This window comes from Balaenoptera physalus (genome assembly GCF_965194825.1).
Source record: "Balaenoptera physalus genome assembly, chromosome: 15".
Lineage (NCBI taxonomy): Eukaryota > Metazoa > Chordata > Mammalia > Artiodactyla > Balaenopteridae > Balaenoptera > Balaenoptera physalus.
Window position 1 is genome coordinate 79,458,581 of NC_138894.1, and position 17,714 is coordinate 79,476,294.

The 17,714-nt window shown below is 43.9% G+C and overlaps 2 protein-coding genes across 4 annotated transcripts; both read left to right on the plus strand.

The window, feature by feature from the left end:
* On the plus strand, positions 1–7,449 carry TP53I3 (tumor protein p53 inducible protein 3). 3 transcript variants are annotated; one of them, XM_082427479.1, is made up of 6 exons: positions 1–1,487; positions 1,763–1,905; positions 3,543–3,828; positions 5,001–5,213; positions 6,105–6,301; positions 7,088–7,449. In XM_082427479.1, the coding sequence occupies exons 2-6, from the start codon at positions 1,768–1,770 to the stop codon at positions 7,268–7,270; spliced, it is 1,017 nt and encodes a 338-aa protein (XP_082283605.1). In that variant the 5' UTR covers positions 1–1,487; positions 1,763–1,767; the 3' UTR covers positions 7,271–7,449. The 3 variants fall into 3 exon arrangements, with proteins under 3 accessions (XP_082283605.1, XP_082283607.1, XP_082283606.1); XM_082427481.1 differs by having other exon boundaries at positions 5–1,487; positions 3,561–3,828; XM_082427480.1 differs by lacking the exon at positions 1–1,487 and having other exon boundaries at positions 1,756–1,905.
* Positions 7,450–7,912: 463 nt separating this feature from the next.
* SF3B6 (splicing factor 3b subunit 6) lies at positions 7,913–15,652 on the plus strand. The gene is made up of 4 exons (XM_082427530.1): positions 7,913–8,138; positions 10,762–10,880; positions 15,068–15,206; positions 15,381–15,652. The coding sequence occupies exons 1-4, from the start codon at positions 8,109–8,111 to the stop codon at positions 15,468–15,470; spliced, it is 378 nt and encodes a 125-aa protein (XP_082283656.1). The 5' UTR covers positions 7,913–8,108; the 3' UTR covers positions 15,471–15,652.
* Positions 15,653–17,714: the final 2,062 nt, after the last annotated feature.

A 17,714-nucleotide genomic window follows, 5' to 3' on the forward strand; every position in this document is an offset into this window, starting at 1 on the left:
TATGACCACAAGTGCCAGACTACTGAGTTTGGATCTTATCCTTTAATTACCAGGGAGCCAGCAGCAGAAGTTTCCTGCCCTCCCTGGGACATGGTCCCTCTGAGACACTAGAGCCTACCCACAAAAGTAGCAAGAAATACCCACCACAAAGTTTCCAGAAAAGCCTCATATGGACCTTCTCCCTGAATACACTGTTCAGCTTCTTCTGTCCCTTTTCTTGCAATGATGGCTTTGACATAGATGGCAAGAGGAGGGACAGCGGCTGACAGGCATTTCTGGAAAACAGGCCTTATAAAAATATGTAATTTGGGTAACCTTCTTGCAAGAGATGTGCTCAGCAGAGGGATGTAAATAAAGAGAGAAAGGAGGTTTTGTAATTGATAGGAGAGACTGTTGCCCCAGGCAGCCTTTCTTTCTACTACAGAGCCCTGGACAAGGACCAGGAGATATGAGTTTGATTCCTGGCTCTGACACTCATCAGCTATGTGCCACTTGAAACCAAATTAATCTTGCTACATCTCAGTTCCTTTTTAGAAAGTGTTATGAAGATCAAATAAGAGAAGAGGTGGTAAATTATAAAGCACTTCGGGGGGGAAAAAAAAGCTACCTATCTTGTTTTTATACAGGCGCACATATGTGTGTATTCTTCTAACCCAGTGGTTTTTGACTAGAAGCAGTTTTGCCCCCCAGGGTATATCCGGCAATGCTGACACATTTTTTTATTGTCACAACTAGATAGGGGTGTTGTTGATCTAGTGGGTGGAGACCAGGGCTGCTGCTAAACATCCCAAGCTGCACAGGACAGTCTTTCACAACAAAAAAATTTAGTCCAAAATGTCAATTGCGGCAAGGTTGAGAAACCCTGATGTAGCCTATTTATACAGCTTTTAACCAGGCTAAATTGCCTCACTGGGCAGCGTCTTCCAGAGGCCGCTCCCTCATCCCCAGGAAAGACTGGAGGAACCGCAGAAGTGACAAGAATCCCGGGACTGTTTTACCTTCCCTTTGTCCCTAATGCTCCTCTTTTTTCTGAGCAGCACCCTGCTTGCCCACCCTACTCGGGACGCCTGCCCACAAGAAGGGCAGGAAGCCAGACTTAAAGCGCCAATGGGCTAAAAGCCTGGTCTGACTGGGAAATGGACCGATCGCCTGCCAAGAGTTCGCGTCTTGTTGCCTAGAGAGGAAAGTTTTCTCAAAGTGAGGGCTGGAACAGCATTTCACGCCAAACCAAGAGAAAGACTAGATTCCAGAGGCTCAAAGTTAAAGAAAATCTGATTTGCCGCCACTAGCTTTGCATTTTAAAGGGCAAGGAGGAGAAGGAAGAAGGGGAGGGTCAGCCCCACCGCTTGCACTACCCAGAGTCTAGCCGTCCATTGTGGTGGTGGCCGAGGCAGCGCCACTGCTCCAGGATTCTGCTCCGAGGACTCGCAGGGGGCGCAGGATCGCGCCGCGTCACCCGGAGCAGCAAAGGGGCCCACCCGGAGCAAGTAAGTAACTTTCACGGGCTCCAGTGACCCGGGCGGGGGAGTGAAACTTGCCTGACGCTCTTCAGTGTCTTCCTGCTCCGCCGCAGCCAACCCGCACGGCCATCCTCTCTGCACCTCGTCCCAGTCTGTGTCCTCCGCTTGGGGTCGGTCCGGAGGCTGCAGGGGCCCCGCGGGAAGGAGCTCAGGGGGCGGGGGCCGGACGGACTGAGGGAGGCCGCTGGCCGGCAGGGGTCGCTGCGCCCCTCAAAGAACCTCGGTCTACCCTGTGTCCTCAGAGAACATGTTAGCTGTGCACTTTGATAAGCCGGGAGGACCAGAAAACCTTTACTTGAAGGAAGTGGCCAAGCCAAGCCCAGGAGAGGGTGAAGTCCTCCTGAAGGTGGCAGCCAGCGCCCTGAACCGGGCGGACTTACTCCAGGTACCCAGGGGTCTGGCAGCGGCTGGGACTGGGCGGGACTCCAGGTTCTTCAATAAACATTCACCAGATGAAGGAAAGACCTAGGGCACTACCATAAATGCTCATCATGATGTGCAGTGCTGGGGGTTCTGAAACTAGAACCACTTAGCCTCCGTTGTTTACACAAAATACAGGGGTATGTGCACAGCAGAGTCCACCCTGCATCAAACCATTGTCTGCTCAGGTTTCCAGATAAGGAGACTGGAACTACCATTTGTTGAGGGTGTGTGTGTGCACGTGTTAGACCTTGCTCTATCTCCTTTACTCCTCAGTCAGCCCTGTTCACCATTTGTATTCGACAGATAAAGAAACTGAGGGTCAGAGAGGTTCAGCAATGAGCCCAAGGCCACACACTATATTTATTTTTGGCTGCGTTGGGTCTTCGTAGCTGCGCTCAGGTTTTCTCTAGTTGCGGCCAGTGGGGGCTACTCTTCGTTGCGCGGGCTTCTCGTTGCGGTGGCTTCTCTTATTGTGGAGCACAGGCTCTAGGCACACGGGCTTCAGTAGTTGTGGCTCGCAGGCTTTAGAGAGCAGGCTCAGTAGTTGTGGCGCACGGGCTTAGTTGCACTGTGGCCTGTGGGATCTTCTTGGGCCAGGGATCGAACCCGTGTCCCCTGCAATGGCAGGCAGATTCTTAACCACTGCGCCACCAGGGAAGTCCCCCCAAGGCCACACACTAGTAACCAGGGGAACTGTGATTCAAATTGAGGTCTTTGTCTTAAGGCTCCAAAGTCTGTATTCTTTCCACTCTGAGGGTCCCAGAGCTGGCAGGGGGCAGTACTCTAAGAATTTTCTTCTGACTTCTTTTTGGGGCACTAAACTAGGCCAGCTGCATTTTTTGAATTAAGAAATGTACACCAGAATCACAGGGGGCACTTATTCAAAAGAAATAGGACCAGGACCCAGGCATGTGTACTTTGAAAAAGCTCCTCAAATGGTTCGGATACACACTCCTAGTTCAGTCCCTCTGGTCTCAAGCGTCTGGTTGGAGGCTTCTGAGGATTGTGCTGAGCGAGTACAGAGCCTGGCACTTGATATATGAGAACTATCATTAAGGAGTCCACAGTTTGGTTTGCAAGGCAGAAATAGAGACACAGATGTAGAGAACAAACGTATGGACACCAAGGGGGGAAAGCGGGGGTGCTCAGAAGTGGTGGTGGGATGAATTGGGAGATTGGGGTTGACATATATACACTAATATGTATAAAATAGATAACTAATAAGAATCTGCTGTATAAAAAAAATAATTAATTAAATTAAATTAAAAAGAAAAGGAGTCCACGGTTTTATTCCCAGACTTGCTATTAATTTGCTTTGCCACCTTGGACGAGTCATTTCCCTGCCCAGGTCTCAGTTTCTTCATTTGTAAAACAAGGGGTTTAGATGAGAGAAACAGCGAAGGACTCTACCAGTTAGACATCCACTGATTATGGGAACTACAGTCTCTTATTTGCATGAAACAAATCACCTCTCTTCTCTTTTTTCTTGAATTAAAAAACCTAACTTTACCCTGAACTTTGTCTTGAAATAAAAAAGGGGCTATGGGAAGAGGGCCAGGGATGGTGACACACAGACTTCTGATCATGTTTACTACTTAGTGCACCCTTTCTCTGCAGAGACAAGGCCAGTATGCCCCACCCCCAGGAGCCAGCAACATTTTGGGACTCGAGGCATCTGGACACGTGGCAGAGCAGGGGCCTGGCTGCCAGGGACACTGGAAGATTGGGGACCCAGCCATGGTTCTGCTGCCTAGCGGGGGCCAGGCTCAGTATGTCACTGTCCCTGAAGGGCTCCTCATGCCCATCCCGGAAGGACTGACCATGCCCCAGGCTGCAGCCATCCCAGAGGCCTGGCTCACCGCCTTCCAACTGTTACATCTCTTGGGTAAGGACCACCCCACCCTACCTCATGCTCACTCCATACAGCATGGTTCAATTTCTTCATGACTCAGCCACCTCAAAACCCAACAGTCCTGCAGGGCAGCTTTGATCTGGCCACTGAGCCACACCCAACCCCAGCACCTCAGCCTACTGTACCATCAGTAGTATCAGGTCCTCATACTGTGCAGCAATATTGAGGCTGAAAATCATGGTTAGCACATAGAAAACCTGGAAAGCACTGGATGAAAGGCCTGTGCACGTCTTCACACTGTAAGCCCAGCAGTAGTCCCAGCTTCTCAGTCATGCTAAGCTTCTCTCTGGGAGCACTAGCACAGGAGAAGGAGCCATTCAATCAACTCTTTAATTCCTCCCCAATCCCACTGAGGCCAGCAAAGAGCTTACATGAGGGTCCCTGGCTTTGGGGAACTCAGTGTAACTGGCAAGACAACCACAGTGTTTGGAAGGGTGGCCCTGTCTCTAACTACAATAGAAGCTCAAGATGGGAAAAGTTGGTGTGGGCAAAGGTGGTCAGAGAAGGCTTTCTGGAACAGAAGGCCTTGAAGGGTGGTAGAGCTGTGATGGACAGATGGCATACCAAGGTGGCCTAAGAGGGTCAAGGTGAGATCAGCTGCTTCACTCAGAAGTGAAGGATGACAATTGTAATTTATGAAAGATGAGACTGGGACTAGATTGTGGTGGCCTTGAATGGCAGGCTATCTGGACTTGACACGAAAGCCAATCAAGAGCCACTTGACATTTTGAGGAGAAAGTGACATAATGAAAGCTCCATTTCAGGAGGAGCCTGGTGGCTGTGTGTGGTGCCTGGATTTGTGAGACCAGCTGGAGGCCGGTTTCAGACTGAAGAGGGGCTGGCTTCAGGTAGTGACAGCGGGAATGGTGGTTATTCTTACTCAGATATAGGTCAGAGATATGTTTTGGTATTATTTCATAGGTAAAACAGAGATTATGGATGTGGCTGCTAATAACTGTTTCCAAAAGTTGTTTCCCACTCTGACCAGAGGCAGTAAGACAAAAAGTCAATATGTTCTCTCAAAACAGCCAGAGATTTGACATTTGGTGGTCCCAGGGCCAGGTGATCATGGTAGAATAAGCCTATGTGGAGAATGCGTAGCAGTTGCAAAGTAAAGAAAATGGTTCCTGTACTTTCTGTCGCAGGAAATGTTCAGGCTGGAGACTCTGTGCTAATCCATGCAGGAGCAAGTGGTGTGGGCACAGCTGCCATCCAACTTACCCGGATGGCTGGAGCTATTCCTCTGGTCACAGCTGGCTCCCAGCACAAGCTTCAAATGGCAGAAAAGCTCGGAGCAGCTGCTGGATTCAATTACAAAGAAGAGGATTTTTCTGAAGCAACACTGAAATTCAGCAAAGGTAAATAAAGCTTCTGCAATTCAGCGGGAGTTTCAGAGATGATTAAATAAAATCCTCGCCAGCCTCAGAGTTGCCTCTGGATCTGTCTTCCCTCTGCTAAAAGCACAACAACTGCCCAGGCCAAATTCTAGTACTCTGGTGTTTGACCATTGGAGACAGGCAGGCAGTATTTAGGACTAAGATGATTTTCCTGTGCATTCTTGTAAGTGATATGATTCATACACTTTTCAGAAAGTGGATCATCACACAGAGTTGGCCTGGAATTATTCAGGACCTCTTTTTCCCAACCAGCCACTCTGCAGTGAATTAACAGGAGCAGAAACCAGTTTGGAGCTGGTCAGAGTAGGCTTGGGTAGGTAGCTCCCTAAATGGGTGAGTAGATGTGTATGCCTCTATATTCTGAAACTGAATCTGCATATATTTGGCTCATACCCTTCCATTGTTCCACATGAGTCTAAAAGGAGAGATGAAAACAAAGCTAGCAAAGCCATGATTCAGGCAGCCCAGCTCAGACACTTGATAATTTAGATATGGACTAGCCTGTCCTGTAGCCTGGGGTGGATCTCCCCTGTTCCCCTGGGTGCCAGTGGGTTCTCTACTTACGTGGAGGTCAGGGGAAATACCAGATCGTGGTGCTGCCCCATTTCCCTCCTGCTGTGGCAGGGATCATAAAATATGAACTATATCACACGTGTATAATAGAGTTCAGCCAACTAAACTCCATTTACATCCATGTTTCTATAAGCAATGTTTTGAGTTCCAACCTATAGATTTACTGCTGGCACTTGTATTTATTTATACCCATATTTCCACAAATATACCATGTAATCTTACTTTACACCAAGCTTTCTGTGTCTGACTAGCATCACATATCTGTGTTTCATGTGAAAGGCGCTGGAGTCAACCTTATTCTAGACTGCATAGGCGGCTCCTACTGGGAGAAAAATGTCAACTGCCTGGCTCTTGATGGTCGCTGGGTTCTCTATGGTCTGATGGGAGGTGCTGACATCAGTGGGCCTCTGTTTTCAAAGCTGCTTTTTAAAAGAGGAAGTCTGATCACCAGTCTGCTAAGATCTAGGGACAAAAAGGTGAGTGATGGGTGAAAAGAAAACGTGATTTAACTATGATCCATTAAAGTGTGATTCATTCACATAATCCTGAGAAAGTAAGATCATATATTAAGTTAGAGAGCCTATGTATTAATAGAAACCTGCCCCTCTGTGGATAAATAGGTAACCTAATTTCACAGAACTAATTAAAATTGGTTGATAAAGGCCTCAACATCTTGGAAAGAGGGTAATGTATTATGTAAACTTTATAACAATGAACAAAGCATTGACCATATTAGGAAATACTACTAATAGTTCCAAGACTTTGTTTTCAAAGGCAGAACTGTTCTCAGTGTGCTAAGAAAGCCTCTTAGGTAAGTAAGGTTAGTAAGCTTCTACCTTTAACAGATTATACATTCATGAAATCTTTTCTGCGTGGCATTCCAGCAGGTGCCAGCTTTGGGAGTTTCATAACAGGGTTTCACACCTGCTGGGGGATAGCAGAGGTTAAGCATCCCTTTTGAATTGAGCCTATATTAAGTCCTGTCTGTGGCTGCCTCCTGCTTGGAAGTCTTTATTTAAAAACAGCCCTTCAGCTTTCAGTGACACTAATATTTTCTCCAAGCTTTGGTCTTTATCTGGGACAGAACAGAGCTTGCAAATCTAGGGACATGCACATACATGCTGGTAGTGAAGGGATTACATACCCTTGTGTGACTTTTCAGATCGGTACAAGTTTCAGAGAAAGCAGAAAGACTAAGCAGGGTGGGGAGTGGCAAGGTAAGGCCTCTGTCCAGGCTGATGGTCTCCTTTTCCTTATCTTAGTACAAGCAGATGCTGGTGAAGGCTTTCACAGAGCAAATTCTGCCTCACTTCTCCACCGGGAACCCTCAACGTTTACTGCCGGTTCTGGACAGAGTCTACCCCATAACTGAAATCCAAGAAGCCCATGCGTACATGGAGACCAACAAGAATGTAGGCAAAATCGTCCTGGAGCTGCCCCACTGAAGGAGGAAGGGCAGTACAGGACAAGGCTACCTCAGGTCTTCCAAGAGCAAACTTGGAGAAAATTCACAGTACTCAGCCGACCGGGTGCTACACCAGGCTCGCCTGTAATCCCCTATTCCTCTCCCAGCCTCAAATGATCAGTGTAAAGCCGGTCTAAGGAAATAAAGAGTGGACTTGAAGAGTGGCGCGTGGACTGGGGCCGTCAGGGTGGGGGTGAGGTGGGAGTCGGGACGGGCATCGCCGAGGGGATTACAGAAGAGGCCCGGTCAGGTGATGCTGAACTTCGGGGGCTGCGCCAGCGCAAGTGATTCTGGGTACGGAGTACAGCGTCGGCCACGACCCAACCAGCCAGAACCCTGCAGGCTCGGCTTCGTGCACTGTCAGGGGCCCAGGCACACCCACGCGTCCCCTGCACAGCAACGCGCGCCCCGCAGGCCCGGACCCCACTCTAGTCCCCGCCCTCTCCGGCAACTCACCCAGGCGCAGACCCATCTCTCACAGCTCTCCTCAGGCCCCACCCCCTTCTGCCAGCTTCCGCTGCTCTGGGCCGCCCCGACCGGAACACCGCCCCTTCTTAAGCCCAGGCCCCGCCTTTCAAGCTTCCGGCCTCTTAAGTCTCTCAGCCCCGTTTTGCCCCGGAGTCTTTTCCTAAGGGGAGACTACGTCAGCACGTTTCGGCGTGAGATGGTGGTATTCCGGTGTGTTAGAACAGCTTCCGGCGGGGTCTGGACGTTGTTGTCTTGCGTCTGACGCCTTGTTGCACTCGAAGCTGAGCTAGCTCCGGAGGAGTGCGGAGGAATTCAAGTGTTTGCTGCGGTAACCTCATCAGCCTGCCAAGATGGCGATGCAAGCGGCCAAGAGAGCCAACGTGAGTGTCTGGGACTTCTGCCGAGGAGGGGGAGCACTTCGCTGCTGGGCTTTCTCAGCGGCGTCATCAGAGCATTCTTGGCCCTCCTCCGTCCCCTAGGCGGGGAAGCGCAGAAGTTACTGACATGTCAGGGGGGATTCCATCCTGGACCGGTCCTTAGGGATGTGCTGCTTGAGCCACACTTCCGCCCCTACCCCTTTTGAGAGTTCCTTTAAGTCTGTTATCCTAGTGTCAGTGATAGTGTTAACAGCCTGTGTTGCTTCACCTGCACCTAGGACCTGGCGTCAGGATCTTCTCCTCGGCCTAAAAGTCGATAGCACAGATGAGTCCGCAATAAATAACTTATGCTTAACAGGCAGCTGGAACCTGGAAGTCTCCTCAGATCGTGGAGCTTTTTGGATCCTTCATTAATGTTTTCAGTGATAATTTTGAGCACCTAGTATATACCAGACTTGAGAGATAGGATACAATAAATTAGGCATATTTATTGAACACTTACTATGTGCCAGACACTAGTCTAGGTATCGGAGATACCTAGAATAAAACAGAAAGGCCTGCTGCTTACATTGTAATATTAGGGAGTCGGGGTGTTATGGAAACCTAAGAAAAATTGTCTTAGGAGAAAGAGAGTAGTCAGCTCTTAAGATGCTGAGAGGTACAGTAAGGTGAAGACAGTTAAATATAGTGAGATGAAGATTTTTGGTAACTTTGATGATAATCATTTCAGTGGATGAAATGTGGGATGCGGTGGGATGAAAAGAAGGTAGAAGTTGAGAAAATGGAGACAGCTCTTTCCACAAATTTTCTCGTAAATAGGGAGAAGAGAAATTGGATGATAGTTAACTTTTTTTAGGATGTGTGATATAAGGTGTATTTGTATGCCAATGAGAATGATCCAGTAGAGCGGAAGAAACTGATGATGTAGGAGAAAGGTGGGTTAAGTTCAGGAGTAGTTTGGGGTAGGTGAGGGGTTGGCATAGCACTGAGAGGGAAAGTGGCTGGATATAGATGAATGTATATTGAATATAAAGTACTTACCATTTGGTCATATCTATTTTCTCCAATAAGCAAGAGCCAAGGTTATCACCTGGGATGAGCAGGGAAGAGAGGATACAGCTCAACTCGGATGTTAGAGGGAGTGGTGATGGTAAGGTTTGAGGAAAGAAGGGAAAATGTGATATAGTCTCTTGCAGAGTGAGAAAGCAGATTTACTAGAGAAGTATATTGTGATTGTCTGACAGTGTTTATCATCTATTTGAACTTAACCTTAAATCTTAAAGTCTAAAACTTTATTGTACTTATTTGTTTACCATTTGTCACCACCACTAGTTTGAGGGCAGGGAATAAGTATCTTATTCTTCCATTTATACAACACTTAGGTTAATGCCTGAAGTAGTTGCCAGTTTAATAGTTATTGAGCAAATTAATGTCTAGTATGTAATTAAGTATGTTAATAAGCACAGGAGTGAAATCTGGACGGGAGATACATATTTGAGAGTCATCAACTCGGTGTGGAAAACGTGTGTGGTTAAGAGAATGTAGAGTTAAGGGGAGTATACAGAGAGTCAAGAAAAGAAGTCTAAAGGTGAAACTCTGTGGAAGAGCCTATCTTAATGACAAAGAAGACTGAGAACAACTAGCCAGAGAGTTAGGAGGAATCCAAGGAAATAGAGTGTCAAGAACAGTCAAAAACGTAATAGTCAACAGTGTCAGAAGCGTCAGAGAAATTAAGTTGATGAGAATTGAATACTATACTCCAAAAAAAAATTTTTTAATGCAAAAAAAAAGAACAGTCACTGCAAGTCACTGCAAGTGAAAGGTCTTAGTGCATAAAAGCATTTTTCATCAGCGTGCTGGAGTAGGAGCTAGATTGTGGTAGGTTGATGAGTGTTATGAAGTAAAGAATATGAAGCAGTGAGTATAACCTGCCTCTTTTCAGATGCTTGACTGAGAGAAAAGAAAAAAAAGGAGCAAGATAGGATAGCAAATAGAGGGCTGATAAATTCAGGAAAGGCAGAAAACTTGTCTTTTTTTCCTTCACTCTGTAATCCTAATACCTTGCCTGGTGTATATATAACGAAGGCACTCATTAAATATTTGAGTGAATGAAGAGGGATCCAAATAAGTGTTTTGTATAACAGTTGGGAGTACATAAGCAGCTGCTCACATGAGTAATAAAAGAAGCCAATGGTGAGGGAAAGGCTGTAAATTCAAAAGAAAGAGATCATTGATAGAACAAATTCCTGAGAAGACCAGAGAATGGTCATCAGTGGGAGTTTTATTATCCAGCAGACAGAAACAGTTCCCTTGTTCTTTCCCACACATGTCTGTGGCATTGAGGACTTTTAAATGAGGTTGGAGATCTTTGTTTACCTGTAGTGACTGAAAACCTGGGTTTTGTAGTAGCCCCTTATTAGTTCCTACTAATAGTCCTCCCTAAAACCAATGCCCAGTTGCTTTTCCAAAGAGCATGCCATTTTCAGTAATATCAGATTATAATTCTTATTCTTGGCTTATAAAAATTATGCATCATCTTTATTAGAATTTATTGTGAGAATTTTTTTTTAAAATGATAGCACTCCTGCCTCTGATCATAATAACAACACATTATTTTTCATTTTAGATTCGACTTCCACCTGAAGTAAATCGAATTTTGTATATAAGAAATTTGCCCTACAAAATCACGGCTGAAGAAATGTATGATATATTTGGGAAATATGGACCTATTCGTCAAATCAGAGTGTGAGTCTTACTGAGACTTTTGAAATGTCGTTTAAAAGAAAATGATTGAAAAAAAAAAAAAAGAAAATGATTGCGTAATTTATAATCTCAGAATTACAGCTGACAGAGGGCCTAACCAAGAGCCTAGAGACCAAGGCAAAAGCACCTACAGAGACCCTCATGATCCAGCTCAGTGAGAGCCAAGAATGGTGGTTGTGAAATTATAGAGCGCATGAAGTAGTAATGAGTGGTTTGAGGGGAAGGGATGGGAAGAGGAAGAACCAACATTTATTACATACCTACTATTTGTTAAGAAGTACTCTACTGTGGTTTTTATATGCATTAACTCTAACTCTCTCAACACTCTTCACCATCTCCTTTACTGATTCCAGAATTTCTGAATAAGCTGTGCAAAGGGATATAAAAGTAACTGAGAAAAATGCTTTTTTTTTCAACTATAGCTTTCTATTGAAGATTTAAAAGTATAGGGCAAAATAATTATAACATAAATCCGTGTTTTAATTTAATCTAAAGATTGGGGTTCATACCTTCAAATGATGTTTAACATCTGCTATATGCCAGTTGTCGTAATAGGTGCTTTTGTTTGCATCACCAACACTACAGCCCTGTGTGGAGGTGAGAGTGTGTCTGTTTCACAGGTGAGACTACTAAGGCTTAGAGAGTAAAGTACCTTTCTAGCTTCACACAGCTATTTAGTCATAAAATCTTCTGATTCTAAATTGAATCTCTACACAGTACCACAGCTGCTGTCATTTTAACTAGTATACATAAGCCATTTACCTGAGTCCATCTAAGAGGATTTCTAAGCTTTTTATTTTTAATTGGGATATCCCTTTCTTAATACATTTTCTTTTATGACTTGAGAGTTCCTCCATGGCTTTTAGAACTCTGAGGTCTTGAGGACTCTCCTTTACAATGATCACTGTCCCTCCAGAAAGTAAACCAAGAGCTAGAAATATATCATCATTGGTACTCAAACAGGGATGAAAATGAAGTGTTACAGAGCAGCTGTCCTTTTTAGGAACCCTCTTTGCATATTTGATAAAAGCTTTTGACCCTTTCTACAGAATACACACAACATTTTGCAAGTGATTTCAGTGGGTACATGGACTCTAGATTGAGAACTCCTGGTCTAGACATACAAGAATAGTGTACAGAAGAATCCCTGACTTGGGGCTCAGGAGACAAGATTCTGCTGCAGGCCCTTTTACTAGCCATGTGACCCTAGACAAGTTGCCCAGCTTTTTCCTCACATGTAGGATAATTGGTCACCTTACCTGGCATGTAGCAGACTCTAGGTGCTTTGAACTTTTTAAAGCCCTTTCATACTTGTTACATCTTTTGATTATTAAAGCCATGAGTAAGGTAGGACAGGTGATGGAGCCTGATGTCACTATTTGACACATGAAGCAGCTGAAGCTCAGAGAGGTTAAGTTACACGATTAGGTTTTCTTATTTTCACTTTAAGCTTTTACCACCAATCAAGAAAATAATGTTGACTCAGTGCTTAACATATAGTAGGTAGCAAGTACATGTTTTTAATTAAAATTACAATGTGGAGATCAAGATATTAGGTTGATAATTAGGGGCTGGGGCTCTTGAGATGGAGAGTCTTTCTTTTTTTTTTTACATCTTCATTGCAGTAGAAATGCTTTACAATGTTGTGCTAGTTTCTGCTGTACAATAAAGTGAATCAGCTATATGTATACATATATCCCCATATCCCCTCCTTCTTGAGCCTCCCCTCCCCGCTCCCTATCCCACTCCTCTAGGTGGTCACAGAGCACCGAGCTGATCTCCCTGTGCTATGCAGCAGCTTCCCACTAGCCATCCATTTTACATTTGGTAGTGTATATATGTCAATGCTACTCTCTCACTTCATCCCAGTTCCCCCCCCATCCCGTCCCCGTGCCCTCAAGTCTGTTCTCTATGTCTGCATCTTTATTCCTACCCTGCCACTAGGTTCATCAGTACTGCTTTTTTAAATTGAGATGGAGAGTCTTTAAAATGGAATTAGCGTCTCTCCCTATTCTACTTCCTAAGATGATGTAAGAGGAAGGAAGAGAGATGCTTTTGTTTTGTTTTGTTTTGTTAGCTTCCCGGAGAAAAGATGTGTGAGAGAACTGATAGGAGAAAGTAGATCTCCACCCTTCAAATGCTTATTAGCACTTGCTGAATGCATAGCACTGTGGGAGTAAAATAAAATATAAGGTCATGTTTGCCCTTAAGGAACTTAAATTGTTGTTGAGTTTTTTTATGGTTTTATTCTGAAGGAAAAATTAGGTAGACTTTTTGGGAAAATCTTTGGGACAGTGTTTTTTTCCTTTGGGTAGTCCCAATTTTCATACCTAAAGCATTCTAGAAAATGGTTAAAAGTCAAAAGTCCAAGAGTTGTTAGATTATTTGCAGAGAGTAAAGAATATTATAAAATTTTTCATCAGGCCCATGTAACCTGACAAAGTGAGAGTGTTTGACAAAGAGAGACACTGGCACCCTCCAGCCACCCCGGCGCCCTATACCTATCCCATCCCCTTTTACAGGAAGCACAAGCTCTGACCAGGGCCCAAGACTGTAGTCTCGTCCTAGATCAAATCTAGGCAGGTGCCTCCCCTTCCCGTGGGGCCCACTGCCTTTCCTTGACCCTCTGCAGGGACTGTGGCAGTTAATAAACCTTATTCTGCAGTTGCATTGGGTGGATAGAACACAGATGGAGGAAAGGGGATCCATCTTTAGCTTACCGGAGCATAAGCTGAATGGGACCTCTGCCAGCTGTCCCCACTCACAAGCACATGGCCATCTGCCACCTGCAGTTTGTTGCTCCTCACACTTCCCTAGCTCCCCCCCTAACGGAAGCTGGTGAGGTGAGGAGAGGAGGTGGCAAGGAACACCTACACAAGAAGCAGCCCCATATCCATGAGTGAGATCCAGCTTCCGCTTTCCACTTCCAGCCACCTTCCAGCATTCTGCTCTGGCTCACAGGTAACCCCACCAACAAGCACACTTCAAACCCAATCCCTCCAGAAACCCAGCCCTTTTCTCCAGCTACACAGGGCTGTGTAATGCATAAAAGTGCAGATATTATTAAAAATGAATGTGTGAAAGTTGGGAGTTGACTCTTGTTTTAAAAGGGCAATGAATCTTGGGGGAATTCCCTGGTGGTCCAGTGATTAGGACTCCGAGCTTCCACTGCAGGGGGCACAGGTTCAGTTCCTGGTTGGGGAACTAAGATCCCGCATGCCACGTGGTGCAGCCAAATAAATAAGTAAATACATAAGCAAGCAAGCAATGAATCTTCTAAGAAAAGTGGAAGAAACTACATTGGCTCTTTACATTGGAGGACATCCTTTCCTGGCCATAAAGGATGGTGGTTGCTGTTTTCCTGTGTATCTTTTTTTTTTTTTTTTTCCTGTGTATCATTTATAATTTTGCTATCCTCCTGGTAGGGGCTTCCTTCCAACCCCACCTCCTTCTGCAGACACGAAATGGTTTTATTTTTATGGATTTGGTAAACTTTAGTAAAATATTACCCAGAAACTTGTTCCCTACATTGATGGAGATTGTTTTGTGTTTTTTTTTGTTTTTTGGGGGGTTATTTTGGCCACGCTGTGTGGTATGTGTCTTAAGTTCCCTGACTAGGGATCGAACCCGTGCCCTCTGCAGTGGAAGCTTGGAGTCTTAACCACTGGACCGCCAGGGAGATCCCGAGGTCGTCTTATTTTTAAGGACTGGAACTAAAATTAGAGTGAGGGAGAAAATCAAAATCTTTAGAAACAAGGGAACTAGTGTGGTAAATAACTAAAGTATTGGTTCTGTTGCATAAATGCATAGTAAGAAAAACCCCATTCTAGACATTGCTGACTAATCACAGCTATCACTCCTAAGGTAGCATGCTTTCCAGTGTAAAACTGAAAATTGATTCTTAGTATGAGAAGTAGGAAAGACTAGAGCAGTGAACATGAAAACTGAAAGTTTCAAGCTAGTTCTTTGCTGCTATTGCTTTAGTAGCCATATTAGTATTCTTGATATAACAGTAAGTTTAACCTGAGTTATTTTACTTAAAATAAAAACAAAAATTACATATTTTGAGAAATTATAGGCTTATCCAGCATACCTGTCCATAGTATCTGTTTATTCTAGTGGTTTTCAGGTAAATGTGTATTTTAATTAAGTCCGATTCAACTTGGTAGGGGGAACACACCTGAAACCAGAGGAACAGCTTATGTGGTCTATGAAGACATCTTTGATGCCAAGAACGCGTGTGATCACCTGTCAGGATTCAATGTTTGCAACAGATACCTCGTGGTTTTGTACTATAATGCCAACAGGGTAAGTATGGCCACGGTTCTCATCACGTGGGGAACCCATGTAAGAGTTAGTAGAGAGCTGTACCACCACTACGGGAGATGTGTACCCTGAGTTCTTTTCCAGCTACTGCTATTGGTGAAATTCATTTGACTGTAGATTGGTAACTGTTAACTTTGGTGCTTACCACATTTTCAGGCATTTCAGAAGATGGACACAAAGAAGAAGGAAGAACAGTTGAAGCTTCTCAAGGAGAAATATGGCATCAACACAGATCCACCAAAGTAAACGTTTTCTGCATTTTCATTTTGGACTGTTTAAAACCCATGAATGACCACCACTACCCTTTTATTTTTTCAATTAATAGTGAATGTTGTGATTTCTTATTTGAGATTCAAAAAGACCTGCTTGAAACTTTGATATATTTTAGAATATATTATGTTAATAAACTTGTAGCTTTTTGTAAAACATGTCGGTGTTTTATCTTAAAATTTCTCCTCCTGTATTATACCAGAAAAAAAAATAATAAAATAGCAGTTGAACCATATCAAGAATTGTTCAGTGGTAGGTGGTCCTAGAGACTGAGTTTCTTGAGGATGGGGACCTTTTGATATTCTTAATGCCTCCAGTGACCAGTACAGTGCTTAGCCATCAAAGGAACTTGTTAAGAGTATTGTCATTTATTGAATGTCTATTAACAATGAAATCTCCATAACAACTTAGTGAAGGTGTGGGTATCTCCACTTTGCAGATCCAAAGCTTATCATGTTGAGTGAATGAATAAAATGCTTACATAAAAAGCTGCTTTTTACTTTTTTTTTTTTTTTTTTTTAATACTTTTTTGGCCGCACCTCATGTGGGATCTTAGTTCCCCGACCAGAGATCGAACCCGAGCCCCTTGCATTGGAAGCACCGAGTCTTAACCAGTGGACTGCCGGGGAAGTCCAAAAGCTGCTTTTTTACATCAACTAGTTATTAGACACATGAGTACACTTGAATACTTGCTTTACAGTTAACGACATACCTTTGTCAATATGGGTGCCCTTGTCTTTACAGGTTTATTCTAGAAATGGTCGTTCAGATGACAGCAAATGGTTAGAAATGTGAGAGCAAGCTGCTTGGGTGGTGGTATTTGTTGTTACACGTCTAAGATGTATTTATGTACTTTTCCCTTTAGTTAGTAAGTGTCTGTGTGTATTTTGGACCTTAGCTCACAGTATATCTTTGCCATAAATAAAATACTTAATGTTTATTCTTATAATCACAGACTCCCATGGCGTGGAAATAGTATGGTTATTACCACATTCATCATAGCTCAGCAGCTTGGAGGAGATAGCTATAATTTTCTTTTTATAGTTTAGGCATGGGCCAAATGGAAAAACATGGACTAATTGTTTTGTATATAACTATAACCCAAAATCAATTTGAAGGGTACAAGCACTGAATCATTTAAATGGACAAAAGCCTATTCTACTTTTAAATGCATTTAGCTTTCAAATCTAACATTACTGTAAGAAAATGGGCTATTTTATACTTTTTGTACTGTCTTCTCAAAGCCTACCATTGAAAATGAAGAAATAATTGTCTTATTTATTAATTATGTCTGAGTGCTTTTTGAAAGCACTGTTAAAGAGTAGAAAGAGTCATTTCTATAAGGGCAGGCAGATGACAAAGGAGCCACAGCTGTAATTTTCTTGTGAATGTTTTTATGAGTTTCTTACTAATTTTTGTAATGCACAGTGTGCTTTTAGGTATTTACAAATGTAAAAAGAATTTTCTAAAAGACTTTTGTAAGGGGATGACAAATTAGACTTATAGTGTGATTTGTCTAAATGGCAGACTGACTTGCTCCTAGTATAAGTTGTTTTAAATTAATAAAAGGGGAAATTCCTTCTACTGACAGTTACGGCTGGTCTATCATTTTGATTAATATATCTGTTAGTTGAATTTCATGACCTGAAGTTAAGAGTTTAAAAAAATGCCCTCTAATTGTTAGGAAATTTTTTAGCCTGTTCCAGTTATGTTACAAGAACTTTAATTCAGTGGACAAATACTGAGCCTCTGCTTTGTGCCACGTCTGTGTGTAGTAAAATGCTGAGGACATAGTTACAATCAGTCCTCTGCACCAGGCATTGAAGGCGCAGTTTTAAGAGTGTCAGTAAAGCAGGGCCTGTGAAGCCTAGCATCATATCCTCTCCAGGTGCTAGCCAGTAGGTATTTGCTTTTCCCCCCACCTCTTCTTAGTGTCTCCTATTACCACGTTGGCTGTAAATACTCTAGACTGAGATCTTTTATGTGACTCCATAATGGGCACCTGAAATGGTCCTTGGTGCTATTTTTAGTTATCCTATTGGTGTCACAGCAGGAAACGTGACTGTCTTTTATACAGGCTGAGTTCTGAGAAATATAGACATTTGTATCATTGAGGAAAGCTAGGAACCAAGACATTCTGAAGGAAACCCCCCAGAAAGGAATGAGTGCAGCACCTTCTGACTGGTCTGGTCCCACTGCAGAGGTGAGCACAGGGACTGG

Bases quoted from the DNA above. Each gene is read 5' to 3' on its own strand.
- TP53I3 (XM_082427479.1), top strand. From the start codon at position 1,768: ATGTTAGCTGTGCACTTTGATAAGCCGGGAGGACCAGAAAACCTTTAC. The intron at 1,906-3,542 runs GTACCCAGGGGT...TTTACTACTTAG, and splicing joins ACCGGGCGGACTTACTCCAG to TGCACCCTTTCTCTGCAGAG. The intron at 6,302-7,087 runs GTGAGTGATGGG...TCCTTATCTTAG, and splicing joins TAAGATCTAGGGACAAAAAG to TACAAGCAGATGCTGGTGAA.
- SF3B6 (XM_082427530.1), top strand. From the start codon at position 8,109: ATGGCGATGCAAGCGGCCAAGAGAGCCAAC. The intron at 8,139-10,761 runs GTGAGTGTCTGG...TTTTCATTTTAG, and splicing joins AAGCGGCCAAGAGAGCCAAC to ATTCGACTTCCACCTGAAGT. The intron at 15,207-15,380 runs GTAAGTATGGCC...CCACATTTTCAG, and splicing joins TGTACTATAATGCCAACAGG to GCATTTCAGAAGATGGACAC.